The 26,185-nt window shown below is 38.3% G+C and overlaps 1 protein-coding gene across 5 annotated transcripts in view; it reads left to right on the top strand.

Moving 5' to 3' along the window:
* WAPL (WAPL cohesin release factor) overlaps positions 1 to 26,185 on the top strand; it is a 159,698-nt gene that overhangs the window by 92,248 nt on the left and 41,265 nt on the right. For all 5 annotated transcript variants that reach the window (XM_054206911.1, XM_054206913.1, XM_054206914.1 and 2 more), the window contains 2 exons: positions 15,557 to 16,606; positions 25,052 to 25,170. In XM_054206911.1, the coding sequence (XP_054062886.1) occupies positions 15,557 to 16,606; positions 25,052 to 25,170 (1,169 nt within the window). The remainder of the gene's footprint in view (positions 1 to 15,556; positions 16,607 to 25,051; positions 25,171 to 26,185) is intronic.

Here is a 26,185-nt window from a genome sequence, read left to right as displayed (position 1 = left end):
ATCTTTCAGAACTGGAGAGTTAATTTTATTGATTTGGGGGTGGGGGTTATGGAGGGAGAGGGAACTTGGGGGGCAAAAAATGAGTTACAATAAAAAGGATGTTTCTTGTTGTGTGGTCTCCTAAGGTATAGTCTGTGTACATCTATTGCTTCTGTGTCCTCACCCTCCCCATAATCATTTTCCCCTTCCTGGTGACTCTTGAATTCCACCAGGTTCAACCAATTGTTCAAAAGGCTTATAGATCCTTGAGACAGCAACCTCTACTATTCCTGAAGAGGAAGCAAGGAAAGAAAGAAAGAAAAGCAACCAGATAGAACGATATTAATATTCCCAGTGTGAGAGAGACTGCAATGTGAGCTCAACCTTAACCCACATACAACAGTGGAGGAAACTAGGCTATATTGGTACTGATGGTCATGAAAGTGCTTGTTAACTTATTCGAAGTGCAATTTGCTAGTAATTTGTACTAGACAGTACATGAATTAAGGTCTCAAGACTTCCTGATAGAAAATGTGCCATCATTGTATCTTAATTCTTAACCTAGGTGAAGTAAGTTTAAGAATTAGAATGAGGTGAAAACTGTGACTTAATGTGGCTATGGGGCAGCTGAGAGCTACAGTTTAGCCTGCTAAGTCTGCTCCAAATGTATTATCCTGCCTCAATGTCCATTTCTTTGGATGTTAAAATGAAGGTGATGCAATGTCAGTTAATTTTAACTAATGTTTGGTATTAAAAAGCTGGCCATTTTTTGGATTGTTTTAATAGTTGTGCAACTGTTTAACACAGTTGAGGATCTGTACCTTTTCTGTAAGATGGTATGACTTACTGGTCTCTCTCTTTTTTTTTTTAATAGCCTTCAGCTAGTGCTTGTAACAATCTCATTTTAAAGGCTTTGAGAAGCTCTTAATGTGGAAAGCTTCTCATAATCTTACCCTACGTTGCTTGATCAAGACTTAATACTGTTGGAAGAATGTTCATGAGTAATCCTGTACGTAACAGGTAATTTACAGATAAGAGTTCAAGTAAATTAGAAATACTGAAAGAGTATTCAGTATTAATAGCTACTATTAGGTCACTTTTGTTGAGGTAGGAGGACTCGGTAGCTAGAAAGTAAGTCATGTCATTGGAAAAATATTACACTGGTAATTCATATCAAGCAAAAATGCAACAACTTTATAGTTAGAAGGTGAGCTTTTTTTATGAGAGTGTCTTACAGTAGGATAAGGGGAAAACACACACAGCGATACTTATTTTGATTTCTGAAATGCCTTGCTGGGGTTTTGTTTATTTGTTTTTTAAACTGTTAACCTTATTCTGTGAGGCATAAACCCAAATAGTATTTCACACTAACTTCACCTGCACACAAGCTTTAACATAAAACCATTTACAGCCTTGGAGAGCAAATTGTCAGGTGCTTGTTCTAACAAAATTTCTAATAATTTTGTTCTTAGGATATTTATGTTAGCTTGTGTGTTGAAATTAACGTAGTTCAATTTTTCAGATGAAAAGTAAAGCTTGATGAATTTTAAAAGATGGTAGGACATTTCATAATTATATTACTGTATGAATATGTTTCAAATTGAATAACTACTTTCCCTACTCCAGCTAGTTCAGTTTAGGGAAATGCTACTTCTGGCATTCTTGTGTGTGAGTTTGGTTTTGACTTCAGACTATGAAATAATACTACTTATTTACATTAATTCTAAATTAAAATATTAAGTATTTCATTATGCTTTTAACCCAGAAGTGTTTTCATTTGCCGTGGATTAAGTCTGATTTGTTTTAAAGCCTATGAGTTTATTTTTTGAAAACCTATTTTGCTTGCTGTGGAGAAATAGAAAATAGAATGGCTTAATATGTGTTTTCGGAATACAGAGCAGCGTAGGAATAGTATCCCTCTCTGCTGTGTTCTGATGCTAAGTACAGATTTTGTGGTTATTGTCTTGGCAGTGCCCTTTGAGGCTTTTTGAGATTAAAAAGACAAATTATTGCATTTAAAGTACTTGTGATACTTGGATTATTTATTTTTTTTCCTTAACACTTAGAGTAATTATGAAAATAACTATTCTGCATCTTGTCATTTGTTACTGTGTACTGGTAATCAAACGAGTCTTTGGTCTGGAAGTAGTTTTGCTCATGCTGCTGTAAGGAAACATTTGCCTGTTGTCTGCCATTCAGTTCTTTTGTGTTTGTAGGTAGTTCTTAATGCCCTTATTTTTCACTTAGGGCTCATGCACGTATTGGTAGCAAATCAAAATGGCAAATGTAATCATTTTTAGTAACTTGTGCTTCTGCAATATGGGAGTGAAGGGATACAACTGTGCTTTACCCCTTCACGACCCAATAGGCAGAATCTAGTTGCGTTTAGTTGCTTGAAAAGCACACTGAGTGACTAGAGTAATTTGCAGAAAATGGTTGCCCTGAAAAGAAGACAGTTCAAGTCATGGGGTCTGTTCTTGACGGACTATCCTGATAGTACCTTGGTGAATGCGTCTGCAAAGCCTCTGCATCCTGATTATGTGGGTGGGGGAGCCCTATCTTTAGAGTTAAGGTTCAACTTCTCAAATGCAAGTTTGTTACCTAATTACATTGGACAAGATTTGCCAGGGTATTCCTTTCAAATTGTTTTAGAGCTTCTATTTTGTATTTAACGGTGACATGGACATTTAAGATAGTAGTTATGCCTGAGTAATCTTATCTTTCTTTCTCTGCAGAGTTGTTGAGTGCACTTTATTTACCTCTTGAGGAAGAATTTGAGTTAAGTCATTTTTCTGTCCAAAAATGGAGCAAAAAGTTGGGGTAAAGTGAATGAGGTCTGAGCATTTGGCGGTCTTAGGAGACAGCTGGCGGCACCCATGATTAAAAAGAACTGCAGCTGTGCTCTGGCTGGCTCAAAGCATTAAGAAACTGATAGCAGGGAAGGGGAAAGGTCTATCAGAAACTATGAATGCCCGTAGAATTTCAGTGTTACGAGGTTTTTTTAGATGGCAGTAGTTATGCTGGGTATATAGATAGCTGCAAGTTCTCTCTTCTTCAGTTGTTTTTGTTATGTGTCCTCCTTTTTAAGATAGCCTGTACATGCAGAATTTTCTTGCTGTATTGGTAGCCCAAGTTTGAACTAGCGTGATAATTGTTATCAATTTTTTTTGCTTTGGTATTACTCTGATACTTCTTTGAAGGTTGGGTTGTGTGTTTTGTTTTTTTCTTGATATTTTTAAAAAGTCTGGAAGGACTGCTATTCTGTTTAAATTTTAGTATTTATACTGGTTTGCTAAAATAGCAATACAGGGAAAAACCCCTCGTATTTAGGAAGGAATCTTCTGATTTCTCCAACATATTTTTCCTAATGACAGGGAAGTACACACTATGTATGTCCATGGACAGAGCACATGAAACTTTTTTCGACCGATCTATAACTCCCCTTTCCCAAACAATGGTGAGATTCTCAATTCCTTTTTTGGATACCATACTTTTAAAATCATTATTTCTTTATGGACTTGCATAATGAACAGTTAGTTTTTAAAAGGTCAAACCTTTGACTGCTTCTTAAGTTCTTTTGTGTTTAGAAACTTGAAATAACTTTGAGTTCAAAACAGTTGGTCAGTGCTTGTAGAAGAAAAAAAAAGAAGCTGTTAATGTGCATACCTCTTAAGCGGGCCAAAGCATGCAGGAAAGCAGAAAACAGTTGGTAAGGAAGCCATTTTGGGTTCAAACTGACGAGATCTTACTAACTGTATGGAAAATGTTTTTCAAGTTCAAACTTAGCTCATATTTTCTTTTAGGAAACTGCCACTGTGTTTAGTAAAGGGTTTCCACATATTTATGAGTAGTGTCTGAATTCAGACTGACTTAGCCTAAGGATACATTTCCTTTGACAGTTATTAGAGCTGCTATGTTATAATATGCTTTAATACATTTTTCATAAGGGCTCACACTTCAAAAGTTGGTGAAAACAAGCTTTTTTGGCATGTGCCAGCCCCTTGTGTTGCCCATAACACTTTGTCTTGTTTTCCCTGCAAGGGAGAAGTAGTTAGCTTCCTGGATCAGCTTTCTCCTGTTGCTCTGGGCAGATGATGCCCTTCTGAGCTACCAGTAAGGAAGAATGTGTCTGTTCCACTGGACTTTCCATCAGAGGTGAACACATGATACAGCTAGTTCAGGCTCTGACAACTCTTGTAATACAGAGTGTAACAGCTCTTCTGACCATTGGATCTGATGTTGCACAATTTCGTGTCTCTCCAGACCATTTTATTTTTAGATTTCTAGCCAAGTAGTCTTGCTTGGGGTATTGTAGAGTCCTTCAAAGCTTAATTCTTTGCTGGAAGACAAAAAATAGTTTTCTTTCTTTCTGTAGGAAGGGGTTTTAGCATTGGTTACCTAAAACTGCGATTTGTCCTTCATTTGAGAGAGTTGTGGTCTTTGCATGCAAGTTGGGTATGGGCATTGATAACACACTGTGTGGTATGTTGGGTTTTTACATAATATCAGGGTCTGTAGAGTCACGTTATAATTTATATTGTTATGAGTGTAGATAGATAAAGATGTGAGGCAATGTTAAAAAAAAAGAAAAAGTCACATTTGTCCTGTAAGTATATACTCACAGAAGGAAAACAGACTTTAAATGAGGTTTTCAGAATGTTGTAGAAGAGTTTTAAGCAAGACTAGAAAAAAAGAATGAAGGAGGAATGGTAGTTTTTCCAGCTGTGAAAGACAAGGTCCAAGACACATAGGTGCAACTTGGACAAAAATACTTACCTTGGAAAACAAAAAGGGTCAAAGTGTAAAGGAAGTTATAGGGCTTTAATTTGATAGAAATTGAGAGGCGGGATATAGCTGATGACAAGTAACCTAGATTAATTTTTAGGTGTATTTTCATTGGAGGTGGCAATGGTTTTAATAATGAAAGAGTAAGTTAGTAATTTTGAGGTTTGGTGGGTTTACTCCTGAATGTTTGGAGGGAAGGCAGTACTGCTGAACACGGCACTGTGCCTGGTTTGGCCAGGTACGTATGTATAGATTGGAATGAAGATGGTACTGGGCTGGCAGTGACTTAAGATACAATGAAGGATCAGTGATCAGGCAGAATATCTAATGATTGCTAGCTGAAGAAGTAGAAGAAGAGGGGGAAAAGCAGATAGATTGTTACTTCCAAAAACAACGTCTTCCTATACCATTGAAAATTGTGCCTGAGGTAAAGGCAAGTGATTAGCTCTGTGAATATTTTCTGCACAAGAGGGAAGGTGGTCGTGTCAGCCTGCACCTCTGTGAAAGCCTTCCGTTTCCATTGAATTACAAGGATTTAAAAAAAAATAATTGTACACTGGCTAACAGGAGGTACCATTTTTGCACCAGCGTAAGACAACCATTCAGAACACCTGCTGGTACCATGTTTTCCCAGTGGAAAAAAAGTCTACAAGGAATTACTACTTATGGCTTAAACAGGGGTCTAAGGTGAGAAGTAGTAACGCGGTGGTTAGGGTTCAGCTTTTCACAGCTTGGAACCACAGCATGGTGGGTTGTTGTGCTAACAGCAGCAGCAGAACAGTTCACGTTCTGAAAATATGGAAATCTGTTAGGTTCATGGAATGAAAATAATGGTTTATGAGAGACGCTGAATACTGTGTTACCAAACTGAAAGGCTGCATCTATGTGATTTGAGAGAAGAAAAGGTGTATTCTGTCTCACAAGCGATACGCTTAGAAGAATAACTAATCTTAACTGAAATGATGTGATGTGATGGAGAACCTGTTTCGTAGATAGTCTTAATAAATAATAAATTTAAACTTTTCATATAAATTGCCTTAGAATTTTGATATTCAGGATGCTGGAAAGGAAACAAGAAGAGCAAACTGTTCTTAAGGAAAATAGTTCTGTGATGGCAGTAAATTAAAACTCATCACTTTAGGGTTTTCTGTGGAATTCTTCTGCAAAAGAAGATGCCACTAAAAACATCTGCAAAGAGGCAAGCAGTGTCTATCCAACCTGCATGCAAACTGGTTGGGAACTCATTTTGCTTCAACAAAAGTAGAGAACCAGAATTACTTAAGAATTTGTAATCATAGCTATGGATGTGGTGGTTCTATAATTTTAGCTATTTTAGTGATTATTAACCATGAAACTGGTCTTTAGAGTCATCTTCTGAGGTTCTTACGCTTCTTATCTTCTGTGTATGCCTGCTAACAGGCACTGCTTTCCGAGATCTTGTGGGTAATGATGGATCTAAGTAAATTTTGCCCTTTTCTTAGAATTGTGTATTTTGTATCCAAAAGCTTTTTTGTGTTTCCCATCTGTTCAATCATAGGCAGAAAATGGATCAAAGGAGTTTCGACTGTAACCTTTTCTCCTTACCAACCAAACCATTTCATTTCCAATGTAGAGCAGAAGAAAGAAACAGTAATGAAATTTGTTTTCTTATTTGGAGAAAAGCGTGGCTTTTCTGCAGTTGCTGGTTTTCTGTCTGAACCAGAGAAGACACTGAGTGTATGTCTCAGTTGGGCTCTCTTCCCAGAAATGAGGAAGCACCTGGTAAAGATTCGTCTTTTCCTTTAGCTTGGTCAGCTTCAAGTTGTAAAGTGATGTAGCTTTATGCTTGGGGACATCAGTGATGGTGTAATGGAGCCGTAATAAATGTTGTTGAGGTTCAGGAACATCAGGCAGAGCTGTAGCTCATAATGAGCTTAACAAACTGTTTCCTACATCCTGTGTCAGTGGTCTGTTCCTGAGCTGTAGCCTGTTAATATTTGTGCCCTCAGTAGCTGGAGGGATCTGAGGGCCCTGGATACATTTTTTTTTTTTTTTTTTTTTTTTTTTTTTAATTTTAAAATCTTACTGTTGAGGTTTCATGTTCTTGTTTTTACATCTGTCTTGGTAGTCAGGTGTCTATTTGAAGAGAAATAGAGAGGGATATAAAATTGGCATCATGCCACCTGCCTGCCTTTTTAAAGATTTCATTGCTTCTGACTAACTTTAATATTATCTATACATTTGCAATGAATTCTGTGAATATGTGTGGCTAATACTAAAAGAAACCTAGTTGAAGTTCATAGATTTGTTTCCTGTGTATAATAATTCAATCATGCTCCTTTCGGTATTAAAATGACGGCTTCTACAGCTAGTTACGCAGCAATAAAGGGGCATAAGGTTTCATAGTACAAAAGCTATAGAAGGCAATATGTCTTTTTTTGTAGCTTGGAAGATGCTTTGGTTAACATTCATAAAGAATTGCTGGAAATGAGAGAAAACTAACCTGGAGTTCAAGTTAGTATGGCTAAGATTTAATGCTGGCAACTCTTCCGTGAATAAATAGAAGTAGTAAACATTTATTTTGCACATGTGGCCATATTTTGACATCATAGCACATTTTCTTAGCATACCAAGGTTAATATTGACCGTCCTTTTGTTTTCTTAAATTTCCTAATAACATTTGTACTTAATAACCAGTTTTGATGAAGCTTTGAGAGGTAAGGGGAGATTTCAAAGTGTCATGAAAAATGGTGGAGTGAAAAACTGAGTTGAATTGATTCATCTGTTCCCTTCCCTCTCTCTTGTCTGCATGCTGGGAAGGAAAATGCGGTTATAAGTGGGTTCCTAATCCATTAGAAAGGCTGCAGCAAGCTGGCTAGCCAGCACATGTTGCTGCGCGTGATCTGCAGTGTGTGCTGTCTCCTGCCCAGTCTAACAGGTTGGTGTTGAGGAGGTTGTGGGGGGATGGTGGTTGAGTTACGGGGCAACGAGTTTTGTTTGTTCTGTGAGCCCTGAATCTGTTCGGGATAGAAATTTACATTAAGAGACACTGTTCTCACAGCCTAAGAGGCTTCTCTGTGCTCCAAGTAACTTAAAAATAGCAAATAAGGTTTTGTAGCTTCATCACTGAATTGTTAACAAAGCATCTAGTGTTTGACTTTAGGCGATTAGTGTTATACTGTTAATGATGATTTGATTTTTATGGAGCCGAAAATGATATTTTCAGACATAGAGCCAGGCAACTTAGTCTTCTAAGTTAAATGGAAATGAAATGAAATTGAAATGAGAACTAGGCTGGAGGATACGTTTCTTGATGGCTGGTTTGGATTATGGGGGTTTGTTGTTTCCAAAAGGTTTTTTTCCCTTCACTGTGTTTTGGATTCCGTCTTGGTATATGCTGTATCAGGGTATGAAATTGTTAACTCATACAGCTTTGGTAGTTGATGGAGAGTTATCTTTTCTCCAAACTTCAGTGTTTCCTCTTCAAGTAAGAAGGCTCTGTTGAACTCCTAATCTCCTGTGAGAAATGATAAGAATTGCGTTTATGGCTTCGCCTTTTCTGCATTAACCCGCTCACTGCTTTTAGGCCCTGCCTGGAGCAGGTTTTGACCAAGTTTGAGTTAATGCAATGGTAAATGCCATTATGGTGAACCTTGAGCAGGAATGAGAATGGTTCTTGCTACGTGTACCCAAATGCTAAAAGTGTAACGCTTGGTGATCAGTCAATCATATCAACGTAGTTTCATTACTGTAAATTTTCGAGTATGTCATCAATGACGATATGAGAAAATACCAGTTCGAGCTGTCTAAAAAATTCTCTGAGGAATCTGTGAAGCTGTCTGTTTGACAGAACAGAGCAACTCTGGCAAGATGTATAACAAATCCTGGAAAAACACTTCAGGCTCCTGGGAGCACTTGTACAACCTCTTAAGCTCCTGTCTTCCCCCAGACACTTACTTTCTTCTCCCTTCTCCCGAGGTACTTTCAGGCAGTTTCTGGTGTTCTCTACCTGTATCTCCTTTCAAAATCACCAGTAGGAAAACTGTTAATTACTCATTGAATTCTTTTTCATGCTAGGCATCTTTTCCTGGCCTCTCCGGGTGCTGCTGGCCTGTTGCAGCTATACGTAATACAGCTGGTGTTTGCCTGTTCCTCTTGGTCTCTTGATGTTTATTTCTAGGTCCTGGGATCATGCTCACTTGTTTCACAGGAAGCTGCCTTGTACTTACAGATGATGTCGGTCAGTGGCTCTCACATCTCTCTGTTGTTTGTACCAGTAACTTCCCCTTATGTGTATTTGTCATTATCAGAGAAAGATGTAATGAATGTGTTCCACGCCACTCCAAGCAGTGGGGGACAGTCAAAGGTCAGGTTTAGAATTAATCATATTTTTGCATTCTTAAAACCTTTATGCACTTGTCTCTATGTTTCTTTGCTGTTTTCTATACAATATAAAGTAACTCGAATCACTTAGCCAATTGTGAAGATAAATTGCCGTATGGTCTCTTTATTTGTTCTTCTAGCAACTTCTTTTTCTTATTTCATCATCAACCCAGAAGTTAAGTTTTTTGAGCCAGGTGAATAGAGGATTCCTTAAAGTCCCCTTTTTATGTTCACTGCCTGTGCTAGAAAGTGTCTTGAATTAGTACCAGAGGTCCTGCTCAGCTGGTCTAGCATGGCTTTTGCTCTGGAAAAACTATTGGCTATCTCTTCTTTGTTCTTTAAGACAATTTATATAGCTAAACATTGAAGGTAAGAAGCATATTGGAAGCTGTCGTTCTATCTTCAACTAGTAACTTACCTTGTTTTGTTTGTAACTTTCAGTTTAAAACACTTATTTTATGGATGGAATACAATTTAAAAAAAAAAAAAAGGTGATTCTTTCCACTCTGGCGGTTTCTGAAAGACTCGCAATTTTTTTAGACCTTTCACCATCTCAACAAGTCTGTAATTATATCGTGTGTTTTATTATTACTGTGATCGAACTAAAAGTTTTGTGGGTGGAGAGATAGATATTCCTTCCTTTTCTCATATAATACAATGAAGAAATAGTAATGCTTCTGAGGGCTGTTTGGAAGCATGTTTTCAGGGAGACATTAGTTTCTTAAGAAGAAAAATCTTTTAAAATAAGGCTGAAGTGTGGGTACTTGATGAAAATATCAATCTGAGACATCTTAATGTCAGAATTATCAGAGATGTCCAACTGAGGGATGTAGATGTCTTACCCCAAAAGGAAATGCGTTTCTATTAAAAAAAAAAAAAAAAAGTCTTAAAAAAATTAAGTCTAGAATTTAATTCTTCATTTTGTATATGGTACTAAAAATGAAAAGGCAAGAGGTGATCCCACTATGGCTATTCATGGTAGCCACAAGGCACTTTCTTTTTTATTGGATATATAGAATAGCATTTGTTCCATCTAATAAATGAGTGCTTATATTAAATATGTATTTTTTAAAAAGATATGAACAGAATATTATCTTTATATTCACCTTGTCTAAGTGATATAAGAAGTCTAGATGGACATTTCTGTCATGTTTAAAGGTCTATTACTGAAAAAGCAAAGGTATGTTATTGAAAAAGCAGTAGGGTTTTGAGAACTCTCGGTTACATTCCCATTGTTTGAGCACTTTCATATTATATTTAGAGAGGTATAAACTATTACCTTATATAAATTGAATATCTTGCAGTGTATGAACTTGAATTTTTGTCTCTAATGGTCATCTTACAAAGGTTACTTGGCACAATAATCATCAAAATCACATAAATAGAGCTTTGTGAAGTTTGGTTGTGTGCATCTCTGTATGGAAACATCTCAGTGTGTTTGGTGGGGAAGAGTTGAAGTTTCACTTTTTTTTTTTTTTTTAATCATCAGCAATAATTAAGACATCCCTATCTTGCTAGTGACATAAACTAGAGCATAAAATAAAGCAAGAGTTATGTAGTTATGTATAAATGTGTGGGTGTTTATCAGTTAACATTTAATTTAGACCTGCCAGTCATTTAGATTGGTTCTCTCATACTCTGGTAAATAAATTCTAGAGATTTAAACAGAAAACAAATCATGATTACTACCAAGGACTGTTATGGTGCTTAGGAATATACATGCTACTGCCGGGGGGGTGAAGACTCTCTGGTGGATTATATAGTTATATGCTATTGCTGATCTGAAATTACTTGGCAGATTTATTCTGGTATTTGAGCCCCCAAAAGAGCCTAATTGCGGTTAAAATTGGGAGGAGAAATTGCATGCCTCTTTTGAACTACAGAATGTCTAATAATTCAAAATTATTTAATTTTCTCATATTTTCTCTGTGCTTTCTGTATCTGTAAATAAAATAATATGTTATGTTTCCTAAAGTCATGCTAGCTTTTGCTGTAGTAGTTACTACAGATAAATGTAGTAATTTTTAAAATCAAGGTTATCAGAATTGCTGGTAGTGTACACCTTTGGGCAATTAGCAAGCGATTTGCAGTAATTTTTGGTATAGGAGCTTCAGTCTGACAGCTGTTGACCTACTGATGAGATGAATACAGTGACTTTACAGAATGTCCTTTGAGGAAGTATTCCTCTCTCACTGCTTAGTTTTCCACTAAAGCATTATGATGATCCGGTTTTAAAGACAAACTTTCTATTTGGTGTACAGTAAATGGTTTACTGGTCACATTTTCCATCACCCTTGCTTTTTATTGGAGATGGAAAAACCTCCCTGCTGCAGTAATTAAAAACTTCTGAAGTTCTGGGTGATTTTAAAATTTTGATGTCTGATAAGCGTAAAATGAGGGGGGAGGTTAACTGCCACTTTTTTTGCTGTTTAAAAGTAACTTTGTATGCTGTATAAAATTACTAGCTGAGAGTGAAAAATTAGATGTAGCATTTTGTTGATACTTGTGGAGTCTCTTAAGAAACAGCTCAAAATTTTAACTTGGTTATGCACATACTTAAAATGATGCATATAGCTTAGTTAAAGGCAACAGAAGTCCTACTGTAGGTACAGAAAGAGCTGTTAATTATTAACATTTAGCTTTTGAGATCATTCCTTGGAAGTGTAGTAAACCAGGCATCAATAAAGCTGTTTGACTGGGATAGGATGGATTTGTTATTTATTAGTCAGCTGAGATGACTGCAGAAAGTGATTTTTACTCACATTTACAGATGAAGAGAAACAAGGAATTCAAGGCTGGAAGGACTAGATGTGTGGTGCTACTGCCTTACCCAGTCTGATCAAATTTTATTAATATGCAGGTGTATTAGTGCCTTGAAGTACCTGTGCATTTTTGGTGGTGGAGACTGGCATTGAGGCCTTAATAGCTAGCTCAGTTTCCTCAGTTTTGTACTTGGGACTGTTGGGAAGGAGGACAAGGAGAAGAGCAGGCAGGCTGGCTAAGTGTGAAATTGGAGATGACAATAGGAGCCACTCTGGGAAGAAAAAATGTAACAATCTCAGTGCAGTGAGTACAGAAAAAAATGAAATGGAGAAAATAGATGGGAAGGAGGATTGTTCTTGTCATGATGCATCTCTCAACTGATGCTTCAGTTTGTCCAAATGAGGTTGCTGCAATAAGAGAATAGAAAGTTTTGTTCCCTTAATAGGTCACAGACAACTAGATGGGGCTGTGTTGCTTGCTCAGAGTTATTAGGCTAATTTTAGTGCGTTCTAAAATATTCTAGAACAATTTGTAGAATAGTTTTTCACTGTATGTATTACATCATCAAAATTAATGTTTTCATTAAGAGGGAAATTAGTTATCTGTTTGGATTTACTATTGCTTGGTATCTAAGGCATGTTAGAGAAACTTTTAAAAATATAAACAGCACTGTAGTTGATATAAGTGTTAAAAGGATCACCTTTTCCTACAAAGACCTAGTAGATGGTGGCTTTAGCTCTGGGTTACTGACAGAATAACTTCCTGGCAAGGGACTGAAAAAGTAAAGTGGTTTCAACTGCTAAACACTGCTTCCGAACTGATGAATGAACAGAAGAGTTCAGGAAGTATGTTACGGATGAAGTGATCTTAAGTGAAAGACTTAAATATGGACTCCCTGAATATCTTTGTTTTTCATGTATTAAAAGTCTGGAGTTTTAAGAGAACATAATATGAAAGTATATGTTATAGGGTAGTTATTATTTTTCTGATGGCCTCCTAGCAAAGTGTTAAAAAAACCAAAACAAACAAAAAAAACCCCAGCAACCAACCAACCAAACCAATAACAAAAAAAACCAAAACCCCAACCAAACACAAAAAAACCCAAACAAACAAAAAAACCCAGCCTTTTTCAGAATACTTCATTAACGTTTCTTTGGAGACAGCTTCCTTGGTAATTTTTTCCATTAATTTCCTGTCAATGCCACTGATGTGTATGAGCTGTATATATTTTTATATATCTTTGGTCTGTTTTCCAGGCTTGATGTGTTGATCGTCTTTTCTGCTTGGGAGTACAGACTGAATTCACTTTTGCATTTCATGTTTTCTGTGAAGAGCTTTTTTATTTCTAGCTGAGTATGTAAACTTCTCTGACAGATCTCAGTTGTGCTCCCAGAAAACTTAGATGCAGTTCGTGAAATATTACTTGTCCTGTCTGCCTGAGGCATTTCAGCTAGGATTAAACCAACTTCCTGCAAAACTTGACTTGGTAGTAATTTCTTTTACTGGAATCTTCTGCTTGCACCTTAAAGTTCTTTTATAAACCATATGTGCAAGGATGGCATTTAGGTGATGCTGGTTTAATTTGAAAACAGATGAACAAAAGTCCCTGGAACAGTTCCAGCGCTCGCTTTCCTCATCCGGAAGGTTGAAACCTTTTGGTCAGTGCTATGAAACATCTGTGCCACTTGGGTAGATCGTAGCTGATGAAGTTTAATGCAGTCAGGACTAGTGCTAAAGGATGTTATAGCCTTTGTTTTACTGATGAGTTTATGAAGCATTTGCTAATGAACAAATTTGAAGCTTAGGGGGTTGCGTTCTGGCAGTCGACCGACCCTCTCTTATTACTGAAGCATTCTGTGCCTGTGTCTTGTAAGCATGTCGTTCTCTTCTAGGATCTTATTTTTCTACTTGTCTCTGTCCCGGTTGCTTCTGTTCCTCCAGTTTATCTCATCATGTGCTACTCTTCTGTGCGTCAGGGTCTTCTGCATTCTAGTCAGACTTCTTATCTTCCTTCTCCTGGCCCAGGCAGCCAGTACAGCAAGTGTTGATAGTAACAGTAGACACCTTGGTTGCTGTGCTTGGTTGTACTGTCTCAGAAATTTCAAAGAAATTTCTGCTCGTCTTGTTTCCAGGAAATAACACACTTATATTTCTGGGTATCTCTGTGTATGCGTGTGAGGTGCAACAACAGAGTATGCAGTCTAAATGAAAACTCTGGTACTAAATCCACTGAACTTTTGTTGGTATTCAGGGAAGCCAAAGTGAATGGTTTCCCTACCAGTGGAGGGGACAAGAGGTGGAAGGCTTGGTACTTTCTTTCCTGGTATTACTATTACATGGATGTTGGTCAGCTGCAAACAATTCTTACAAGAACCGATTTCTTACAGTGGGGTTTGTTCTCTTTGACAGCATAAGATGTGAGTGTGGCTATGGGAGGAGTGCAAGACTAACTTCTGGCAGCAGCTGGTCTTCAGAGCTGTAGAAGTTCGTTGTAAAAACCTGCATTTCAGAAGTGATTTAATTTTAAATTGTGATGAGAATTGCCTTTTCTGTATTTCTTTCTGGAAGTCCAACCATTTTAATTTGAAGCAGCAAAATAAAATAACAGTTGCTGAAGTTGTGTGCCCTTCTGCTCAGGGTGCATTGATCAAAACTTATGGTGCAGTTTGTAACAGGGACTGTAGCATTTTTAGTACAAATAATGTTGGTAGACTTCTTTCACTGGTTTTAGTAGCTCCACAGTTGCTGGGTTAGGTGGTGAATTACAGGATTATTTTCAGCAAATTTACTTAACTTCATCGGTAGGTTCTGTGGTTCATGCTGATTTTCATTTCTACTGTGATGATGCCTCACTACTGTCTAGTCCTTAGACCAGTAATGTCTGCAGGAGCAGCTGTAACCTGCTCATGCATCCCCTTTCCTGACTACAGCACGTTGTTATAATGCATCTGGTAGTATTAAAAATGAATATGTGCAAACTTAGCTGATTCATTGATTTATATGTATGTGGCATTTCCAATGATATTACCTGTTCCAGTTCTATGCCAAAGCAAAAAGTACTTAAAAGTAGGGCATCTTAAGTAAATCAGACAGTAAAATCTAGATCACAAAACTTTCACTTGAAACACTGGTATAGTTGCAATAGCTTGATGTAAAAAAGGATTCGGGGGGTATGTTCACATAAGAATAAAATACAACACTCTTATAACCTATGTACCGGAAGGAAATATAATTAGAAAATGCTTTAGAATCGCTCTTTATCTCTGATTATTCACTGTAAATCGCTTGTGTGTGCATCATTGAATGGTGATTGACTTCACTGGAAATTTCATTGTGGACTTTATTCTTTTTTGTGTAGGTTGTATAGACAAATAAGTGGTTGTATTTAGGGTTTACTATTGTTTTTTCATGATGCACTTGGTTTCAAAGTGATGTTGATTTCAAGTTATTGTGTATTTTTGCTAGAAATGGTAAGAAGGTTTTACTATAGCAAAAATTTTAAACTGGAAGGCTTAAACAGTATAAACCAGGAGGATAAGGACCTCTTTAATGTTTTTTGTCATTGAACACTGAATAATTACTGTTATGTTATGACTTTTCAAAGTTGCCTGCAAGAGTGATTTTTTTTCATAATGTTTTTTAGTAACAAACTTATCTTTTCTTGTAGATAAAATTCAGAATTTGAATGAAGATAATGAGAAGAACAGTCATTTCATCTATGAGAACGCTGAAGACAGTAACAAAACCAATGCTGAAACAACAGACACTTCGGGATACAACATTGAAGCCAAGGTCTTGCCTGATTCTTGGGACTCCCACATTGGAAAAACAGCAGGCTCTCCATCAGAAACATCTCAGACGAAGGGGCCATTAAGAACTCACTTGTATGAATGGGAGGATGAAACTGAAGACACCAGAACTGGAGAGTATATATTAGATTTTGACAATGAACATCTCTCTGAGGTGAAGAGCAAGGATGAGGAGTGTGATAAAGAAGATGCTGAAAATCCAAAGGAAGCCATTAGTGAAGAACTTGTGCAAACTATTCCTAGGCCAAGCAACTGTAGGACATATTGTCGATCCAACAAAGCAAAACCGCAGGGGGCAACAAATTTTGACAAGCTAATGGATGGCACTAGTCAGTCTTTATCCAAAGCAAACAATGAGTCAAATAATGACGGTCTGAACCCAGCAAGAAAAGTTTCTTTAAGTAGTGGGACCAGTTTTAGAGGGACGGTTGGACGGACTAGAGACTACACTGTTCTACATCCATCTTGCTTGTCGGTTTGTAATGTTACTATACAGGATACGATGGAACGAATCGATGAATTTACCACAGCAGCCCCTACTGACCTGGGAGAAGCTGGACGCTTAAGAAAAAAAGCGGACATTGCTACTACAAAAACTACAACCAGGTTTCGACCAAGCAATACCAAATCCAAAAAGGATGTCAAATTAGAGTTTTTTGGGTTTGATGATCAAGATGAGGGAGGGGGAGATGAAGGCGCCTCTAGAAGTTCTGGGAGTTCCAATTACAAAATCAAGTACTTTGGGTTTGATGACTTGAGTGAAAGCGAGGATGAAGATGAAGAATGGCAGGTAGCAGAAAGGAAAGCTAACAAAAAACGAAGTAGAACTGCACCATCTTCTTCGCTACAGTCGACCTCTGACAGCAATGAAAACTGTTCCCAGGATAGTCAGCTCAGTACTAATGCAGGTAAGCAGAACTCTTCTGGAATGCATACTTAACATTTAAATTTAGTTCACCTTTTATATTTTGTTCTTTTTGCAGCATAGCTAGGAGTTTGTTGAACAGTACTACTGATTTGGAAATGTAAAAGTTAAATTTGCTTATTTCTGCTGTGGTCCTGTCTGGTGTTTCGTAGCTGTCTTGAAGTATGCTTTATACCCCTTGATCTTTTGCCAGAGGTAGAGTTTTCTTTTTGAACAGAAGATTCTTACTTTTTTGCTGTGTTGAGCATACACTACCTCTGCCTGGAAGGCACACATCTTCCCACAGAAGCTCCACATCAACCCAGAATTACAGACCTGATTGCAGAAATTTAAGTGTTTCTTAGAGATATGAAATATCTTTTTCCCTTTTGTGCGTTTGAATGCATTGGAACAGTTTGGAACTTTCTCAAGTTCCATCTTATCTGAGGATGCACAGCTCAAGGAGAGGCGGTGGGGACCCATGGAATGCCATGGGTGGCAGATGACTGGCTTTGGGTGTGCCTCTGCATATTGAAGTATTTCTTTTTTTGCTTCCAATTTTCAGATATCTCCATCTTCTGCATAGGTGGGGCGTATGTGTATGTGTACACGCACACATATACAAGTAAAACTGTTCACACGGAATTTGCTGAGCAAGTTCTGGTGTTTGAGTGCCTTTGAAAAATTAGACTTGTTTGGTGGTCGGCTGGGGCCCATGTAATGACTTTGATCAAGGTTGGGGTGTGTTGGTGAAGAAGAGAAGGAATAACTCTGGTGAAAGGTTTCTTTTTGAAAAGGTCTAATGCCAAGGAATCATGCACGTTGGAATAACTATTTCAAAACACTGACGCTGTTCTAGGGAACTTAGATGGTCCTTAGTTTCAGAGCATGAAACATGAGAAGTTTTTATCCATCCATGAAGTTGCTTCGTTTTTAAGACTTGGGCAAGATAGATTTCATTGTGATGGGGAGAGAGGAGGACTCAAGTCTAGCCTTGCAAATGTTGGAAAAGCTGCTTTTTCCTACAAATAGCTTTTACTAATGTAATCCAGAAATAATATTTTTCATAAGAAAATAATATTCATTTCTCTGTTCTAATCATAGCGGTCTCTAAAACCAGAATTGTCTGTAAGCCTTTTAATCAAAGGTAAATGTAGCTGCTAAGTTCCTTTGTAAATTCTAAAAAGGCCAAATTAATACTGAAGTTATATGAGAAGATTGTGTTTTCAAACAAAAAAAACCTGGACTTGTTTTTATAAAATTTAATTATGATGAGACACTTGCATTCAAGCCTCTTTGGAAAATGGGTTTAACGTAAAGGGCCACTCATGAAATACTCCATCTGAGTCCCTTTCTCAGATGAGTCTTTGTTCAGCCATTTATTGCAGGGAAAAAAAATGGCTTATACAGTTACTGCAGCTGAGATGCTGACCCATCAAATAATCCTTTCAGCTGCTGTCCTCTGGGGTCTCAAAATATCTGCAGTTTGCATTCAGCACTTCATTTACCAAGGAGGCTATTATACTCCAAGGCATCACAGATTATTTCTCTGGAATATTTTCCTAAGAGATTCTCATGGCACAGGTAGATGTAAATTTGTGTTTTGTTTGTTTCTTAATACACTTCTCCACTTCTCAGGTAAGAGTTATCTCTCAGTGCCTCTGCTGAGAGATGCTTCCCCTTTATTTTTAATCTCCTTTGCTCACTTGATTCCTATTTTGTGCTGCTGTAGCCAGGTGAGATTTGACTTGCATTTTTTCTTCTGAAAATTGAAAGAGTGATGTGAAGTTATTTCCCTAAGTTGCAGCATTTTCCCCGGTTCAGTCCTGTAGTACAGATATAAAAATAGGGAGTCTGACATTGCCCTAAAATTTGTAAGACTCCTTGATGTGTTTCATGCTGACTTCTCTCAGACCTTTGAAACTTTTGAGCATCACAGTCACTCAGAACAACCATATTAAGGCCCTTGAATATAGTGATGATGAGCCTGAGAATTTATTAAGGACTTCTGGATGTAAGCCCGAAGTTGCGGTAAAATACGTGACATTGCTGTGAGATATCATCTTTACATGCTGAAAAAAGCGACTTCTGCGTCCATGGAAAATGCCAGTTTTGAATCCAAGCCTCAGAAAAAGTTTTCAGAACATCTTGTACAATAAAACTTTTTCCTGAAGTTACAAACAGTACTGAGAGGTGTTAATGCTACCTGAGTTCTGTGTGTGCTGTACTATTTTGTACTAATGAATAAATCCACAGATAAAAATCCAATGTTCCTGTTCCAGGTTGACAGGTGAGATACTGGATAGCCTCTTTGACTTCCAGCCCTGGAAATTCCTAAGACCGATTTTGACATTCTGTGCATAAAGAATGTTATGTGGCATAGTCAGTTTTTCAAGAGATTTGATGCTTTCTATTACAGTTTTACAAAATTTTTGCCATAATACTGGTTTGGTTACTTACTGTAATTTAGGCCCATTTTTGTGAAACATATTTTAGAATCTTAGTATAAAATATCATGCAAAGATTTTCTAACTGACTGAACTGGAAATGGACTACTCCTTTCAGTCTAGTAGCTCACAGTTGAGGGAAAGTGATACATATTTAAATGCTTCTGCAAATAAAATGTAAGGAAACACTAAGGACTAGATGGGCAATATTGTTGGTGTAGGAAAAAAATACAGGGCAGATTCAATTCTAGTTAGACTGTCTTTCACTGAAGCGTCTTTTCTGTTGTTCGCTGGTATGATAGTCTTGCCTGCTGAAATGGTTAAAAAGAAAAAACACCACCAAAAAAACCAAACAGCGAAACAAATAAAAACAAAACAAACAAAAAAAACCAAAACCAACCAACCAAAAAAAAAAAAAACATGAGATGCTCCGGCTTTTACATTCCTAGATGCTGTTCACAGACTTTTCTTTTTAATGAAAGTACTTCATAACTTTATGAGCCTGAGATTTTTGGTGAAGCTTTGAGTTCTAGTTAAAGTTGCCGGGTTTTTTGTCATTGCAATCTAAAATTCTCTCATATCAGCCAGTATAGCAGCCCAATGAAATAAAAGCCCCTTTCACTCGCGAGCCTCCCAGCTGTAGTCTGCCAGAATGTCAAGGGCTAAAAGTACTGATGAGACTTTACTAGATCTGAAACAGTACCTGTATCATTTCACTAGCCAGAATACAGGATGGCTTTAGTAAAGAGAAGCTTTTAATACCGGAGGAAAATGACTTAATTACTTGATTATATTAATCAATAGGGAATTGTATCCAAGAGAAATCTGAACTAATGACAAAGAATCACGGAGTGGTAGGGGTTGGAAGGGACCTTTAGAGATCACCTCATCCAACCCCTCTGCCAGAGCAGGTTCACCTGGAGCAGGCTGGACAGGATTGTGTCTAGGCAAGTTTTGAATATCTCCAGAGAAGGAGACTCCACCACCTCTCCGGGCAGCCTGTTCCAGTGCTCTGTCACCCTCAAAGAAGTGTTTCCTCATGTTTAGGTGGAATTTCCTGTGTTCCAGCTTGTGCTTGTTGCCCCTTGTCCTGTCGCTGGGCACCACTGAAAAGAGTCTGGCTCCATCCTCTCGACGCCCGCCCTTTAGATATTTATAAGCATTGATGAGATCCCCTCTCAGTCTTCTCTTCTCCAGGCTAAACAGACCCAGGTCTCTCACCTTTCCTCATGAGAGAGATGCTCCTGTCTCTTGATCATCTTTGTAGCTCTCTGCTGGACTCTCTCCAGTAGTTCCTTGTCCTTCTTGAAGCGGGGAGCCCAGAACTGGACACAGTATTCCAGATGCGGCCTCCTTGACCTGCTGGCCACACTCTTCTTAATGCACCCCAGGATGCCACTGGCCTTCTTGGCCACAAGGGCACATTGCTGGCTCATGGTCAACTTGTTGTCCACCAGGACTCCCACGTCCTTCTCCACAGAGCTGCTTTCCAGCAGGTCAACCCCTAGCCTGTACTGGTGTGTGGTGTTATTCCTCCCCAGCTGCAGGACCCTACACTTGCCCTTGTTGAACATCATTAGGTTCTCTCCACCCAACTCTCCAGCCTGTCCACGTCTGGCTGAATGGCAGCACAGCCTTCTGGTGTGTCAGCCACTTCTCCCAGTTTTGTATCATCATCAACCTTGCTCAGGGTATACTCTGTCCCCTAATCCAGGTCATTGATGATTATGTTGAACAAGACTGGAGCCAGTACTGACCCCTGGGTTAGTTACAGGCCTCCCGCTGGACTCTGCACTGCTGATCACCACCCTCTAAGCTCTGCCATTCAGACAGTTCTCAATCCACCTCACTGTCCAGTCATCTAACCCACGCTTCCTAAGCTTACCTACGAGGATGTTATGGGAGATAATGTCAAAAGCCTTGCTGATGTTGAGGTAGACAATCTCCACTGCTCCCCTGTCATCAACCCAGCCAGTCATGCCGCCACAGAAGGCTATCAGATCAGTCAAGCGTGATTTCCCCTTGATGAATCCATGCTGACCACTCCTGATAACCTTCTTTTCCTCCATATGCTTGGAGATGACATCCAGGATGAGCTGTTCCGTCACCATTCCAGGGATGGAGGTGAGGATGACTGGTCTGTAGTTTCCCAGGTCCTCCTTCTTGCCCTTTTTGAAAACTGGAGCGACGTTGGCTTTCCTCCAGTCCTCAGGCATCTCTCCTGTTCTCCAGGACCTTTCAAAGATGATGGAGAGCGGCTTAATGGTAACACCTGCCAGGTCCCTCAGCACTTTTGGGTGCATCCCATCAGGGCCCATGGATTGGTGAGTGTTGAGTTTGCCTACACAATCTCTAACCCAATCTGCCTCAACCAAGGGAAAGTCTTCCTTTCTCCAGACTTTTTCTCTTACCTCCAGGGGCTTGTCTCAGCAGTAAAGACTGAAGCAAAGACAGCATTTAGTAACTCCACCTTCTCTGTGTCCTCTGTCACCAGGGGACCCACCTCATTCAGCAGCGGGCCCACATTTTCCCTAGTCTTCCTTTTTCTACTGATGTACATGAAGAAGCCCTTCTTGTTGTCCTTGACATCCCTTGCCAGATTTAATTCCAAGTGGGCCTTAGCCTTCCTTGTTGCATCCCTGCATACTATGACAGCGTTCCTATATTCCTCACAAGTGGCCATTCCCTTCTTCCACATTCTGTAAACTTCTTTCTTCCATTTGAGTTTTTCCAGAAGCTCCTTGCTCATCCATGCAGACATCCTGCCTCCTTTGCCTGATTTCTTATTCATAGGGATGCACTAAAGAAGAGTAATGCTTAACTAAAAATAACTTTAAGCTTCGGTTTTGAAGAGCAAACCTGTATCTCAGGGACGGTGTTATACTTCTGGAAATAACTGTGCTATCAGTTTGTTTCTTTTTTCTGAAGATCCTGCCATGGTTGTCAGTGGTTTGGGTGGTCACTAAGATTTTAATGTATTTAACTTCTGAACTTGTAGTCTCAGAATGCTTTACTTCCCACCTGGGAACACCTAGGACTATGTTAATGCTTGTTTTACTACATTTCATTTTGGCCAATGACAGTAGAATTATTACAGAAAATGACAGGCATAAAAAAAAGAAAAAAGAAAAAAAGAAAAACTGTTGACTAAAATTAAACATTTCCATACTTCTATGTAGATTGACATAACCAGGATAGAGTAGTTGCCCTGAAACCTGCTGCTAAAGGAAGGTATGAAGATCTGTCCTCTCTAACATGCTTATTTTTATTTGGTTCACCGCCACCTTCACTATATATCTCATAAGCAGTATAGTAATGATGAGCTATGGTATTCTTGATTTAAATTATAGTAGCAGTTATCCTGATATTGTACTGTAAGTATTGCAGCTTAGCCTTTTGCTTTGTAAATCAGTTGTAATATACAACTTAACCTTTGTGTCATGCATTCATTTTCCTTTCAGTGACCAAGGTGAGATCCCTATAATCTTTTTGTATAATAACATACCTTTTGTATATCAGCATCTAGCACTCAGTTCATTTCTGGTGAGGAAACTTGCCCTATTTTTTTTTTTCTTCCGTTACATCTCATCAAAAACTGAATCACCTTAATTGGGTAAATATTTTTAGCCAGTTAAGAGTACATCAAAGTCCTCAAAGGCAGAGTCCTGTTTGGACTTCAAAATCTTCTACAGAATTACCCTCGGGCATTAAAACAAAACTGGGTTGTTTTTCCCTAGGAAATTTACCACGGTGTTGCCTTCTAGTTGGTCTTTGAACATCTTTCCAATTTTAGCCGAGACAGGCAAATTACTGCAAAGATTATAAATGCCTTGAAAATGGTAGGATAGAAGAGAACAGGCCTTCCGTACTCCCATATTGAGGAAAAGGTCAATATGCTCATCTTTTCTGTGAGCGGGGGAAAAACATCCATAAGAGAGAGCGCCAGTGGAAAACAAGCTTCATTAGTGTCACTGCTTACCAAACTACTTGTGTCTTTGCGGGGCTCGGTTAGTGTTAACAAAAGACATCTCCCATGCACCCTATTTAGTTTAGATTTGAGAATCTGGTAAGGTAAGTGTGCAGAGCGCTCTTAGGATACCTAGAAGGCCTTAAAGAGCATTGCTCAAATAAAAGCATTCCAGATGATCTTAGGAAACTTACCAGGACAGTGTGTGATATGCTAGCAACATCAAAAAATGCAAAATTATCCTATTGTAAGTGGGAATTGAAACGTCTTTACCAAGAAGTTTCTTTGAATTTAAAATTACCTAATTTGAATGGGATAGTTGAGGATCGCATAGGTGTAGAACTCAAATTTACATGGTTTTAAAATTGTGACTTAGTTGATATAGAGTGCTATTAATTATTATTAACCTCTATATCAGCTACAAGTCTTAGTGCAAGGCACAAATTGTGCTGATTTGGTCGGTGAAAACACATCTTGCATTTCTAGGTGACTTCCACATTTGTAATTACTGTATTCAAGTGAGTTACTACTTAGCTTTTAATCTGCGATAGGAGGTCCAGTTCTGTTGGTTTGACTTTCTTTGGGGAATTGCGTTCAGGGCCTGGCTTCTCCAAAAGTATTTCAGGATTTATGAGGATGTGTATCAAAATAATTTGATTTTAATCCTTTAATTGGTAAGTTCTCGCGAAGAACTGAGTTGACATATATATATATATTTGGAAGTAGTTTTGCTTTATTTGGATTAATGAGAATTGGTCTGTAATATTTTTCCTCTGTTAGACTGATTTTATCAAAACATCTTTTAAAGTCCCTTATTTTCAGAGGGGTTGTTGACGTTGTGTTCTTAAGCTTCTGTGCTGACATTGTACAACTAAACTGAACACCAGTGGGCTGGGATGCGAGAGACTGGTTCCAGTAGGTGCTTCACGGTGGGCATCCTGCCTGCCCTTGTGCTGCCAAGCCCATCGGAATTTACTACAATTTAAGAAAATTTTATACTTATATCCCCCAGACTAGATAAGTTTTGTGTCCTTGCAAGTGCTGTTAGAAATTTGCTTGCCTGATTTGCTTTTGATTTCCTCCTTACCTAGGCGCTTGGCCAGTCCTGTTTACTGGATGTGAGTGCTCTTGGGATTAGAGTAACCAATGCAACCTGCTTGCACTTTCGCAGCGCAGTTTTCAAATAGCAGCAGCTTCTCTGGAATAGATTGTTTTTTTTTAAACTGTTTATCAGATGAAACAGTGCTTATCTGTGCCTGTCTTTATTTCCGTCTCAAAATTTATGGTAACTTCTGGTTTGTACCAAGTAAAAGAACATAAGCTGGTCTCCAAGGGATAGTGCTTCAAATACAACACAAGTTTAAAGAAAAAAAATAGGACAAGAATTTAATTAGATCAGTGAATTACAGATTTACAATCCAAAACTGAGTACTGGAACTATTGATAAGGTACATTGAAAGGCCATTTGAGCTGTTCCTTCCAGCTGACTCCTTTCTGAGCTGATCACCATATTTTTTTAATACTATTCATAACAGAATAAGCAAATACAAACAGGCTGCCTTCATGAGAAGTGAAGTAGGATCAATTCTTTGGTCCTGTAACTGTAGTGGGAAATATTCTTCCTCTAGATCTTTCAATCTCACACTTCTGAAGAACCCCATCTAATGTTTAATTCATCCGCTGCTCAGAGTTGTAGCAGTAAGCCGTAAGTAAGCACGTATAGAAGGTGACCTGGGATTCACAGGGGTGTAAGATGGGAAATAACAACTTGAAGCTTACACAACGGGCAAGAGGTGCTATAGTAACTGTGACTATGTACTTTGTAATGTATCTTCTATGTATTATGGCAGTCCAGTCAGTGAACCTGAGCTCTGTCCAGGTCTCTGTTTGGCTTTAAAGGTGGGTTTTTCTGATGAAGATGGTTTATTATACGATTTCAGAAGCTATACATGTGGAAACGTCAGATGCAAGAAATGCTCTAGCGGTTCAACAGCTCTCAGTACGGTTGTTTCATGTCTATATTTACCTTTTACAGATCTTCTGGAGTTTTCAGAGGATGCATCTGGTGTGCCTGAAGGCAATAAGAAGTCCACAAATAAGCAAGGTGATAAATCAAAGGAAAACACCAGGAAGATTTTTAGTGGGCCAAAGCGGGTGAGTAATAATACTGAGACCAAGACAAAGTTCTTACTTTAATTAACTCTTCAGTATTGATGTTTTTTTCTCGAAATGTAACAGGGCTTTTGTCCCAGTTTATCTCTGCACTTGAGATGATTTGTTGGCTTTTAAGGTTATATCTGAAAAAGTAAAACCTTCAAGTGCAAAATTTTTGTCGTGATTACTGGGAATTTCATTTTCAGATGTAGGTCTGGGGTTGCACAATGGTGATGTGCAACGTAGATGCATTCCCTTCTAGATGATTGTTAAAGCAAAACACCATTAAATGCTGTGTGGGTTGTTTTTTTTTTTTTTTTTTTTTCTTTTATCTTTCTTCTTTCTTCACTCTCCCAAGAAATAGCTAGCATATTATAGGGTTGAACCTTTCTGAAGCTTCAAATTTGGCATTGGTATCGTTTTTATAAGCCCAAGTGCCTTTATACCACGTAGAAAAGTGAGATTTTCTTTTAGTTAAGAAGAGTGACCCCTGATCCCGCCCCTGTATACCGGAACTATGTAGTATTCAGTATGAATTTGCCCTTTCACACTGTGAATGGAGCTTACTTATTTTGTTGATGCTAGGTGTGGTTTATCTTACCTCTTGTTATAGGTTACTCAGTATTTTGAGGCTTTTAAAAACATGCATACAGCAAAAATTGTATTCAACTATGAGGTGAAAGTTTGCAATAGTGGGATCCACGTAATCGCCATTAAATGAAGTTTTTGTGACTTGATTGTCCAGGATAACCATTTCTAATGCTTAAGGCCTTTTCATATGCTTTTTGCATAACGTGTTCCCGTTGTCTGGTGAAGAGAGTAGCTGTCTCACCGTTGTTGCAATCCAGAACTGGTGTAATAAGAGAAAGAGGGAACTGGAGAGGAAAATGCACTTGTATTTCGCCTCGCTCATTGAGTTCCATGTTTTACAAAACCCAGCTGTTGCATGTTATAATGGAAACTCCTTTATGTGTGTTCAAAATGGGTTCAGCAGTCTGACAGTTCTAAGAATTTT

Source organism: Rissa tridactyla, chromosome 6 (assembly GCF_028500815.1).
Source record: "Rissa tridactyla isolate bRisTri1 chromosome 6, bRisTri1.patW.cur.20221130, whole genome shotgun sequence".
Classification (NCBI taxonomy): Eukaryota; Metazoa; Chordata; class Aves; order Charadriiformes; family Laridae; genus Rissa; species Rissa tridactyla.
Note: the sequence above shows the minus strand (reverse complement) of the source record. Positions and strands in the feature narration are given on the sequence as shown.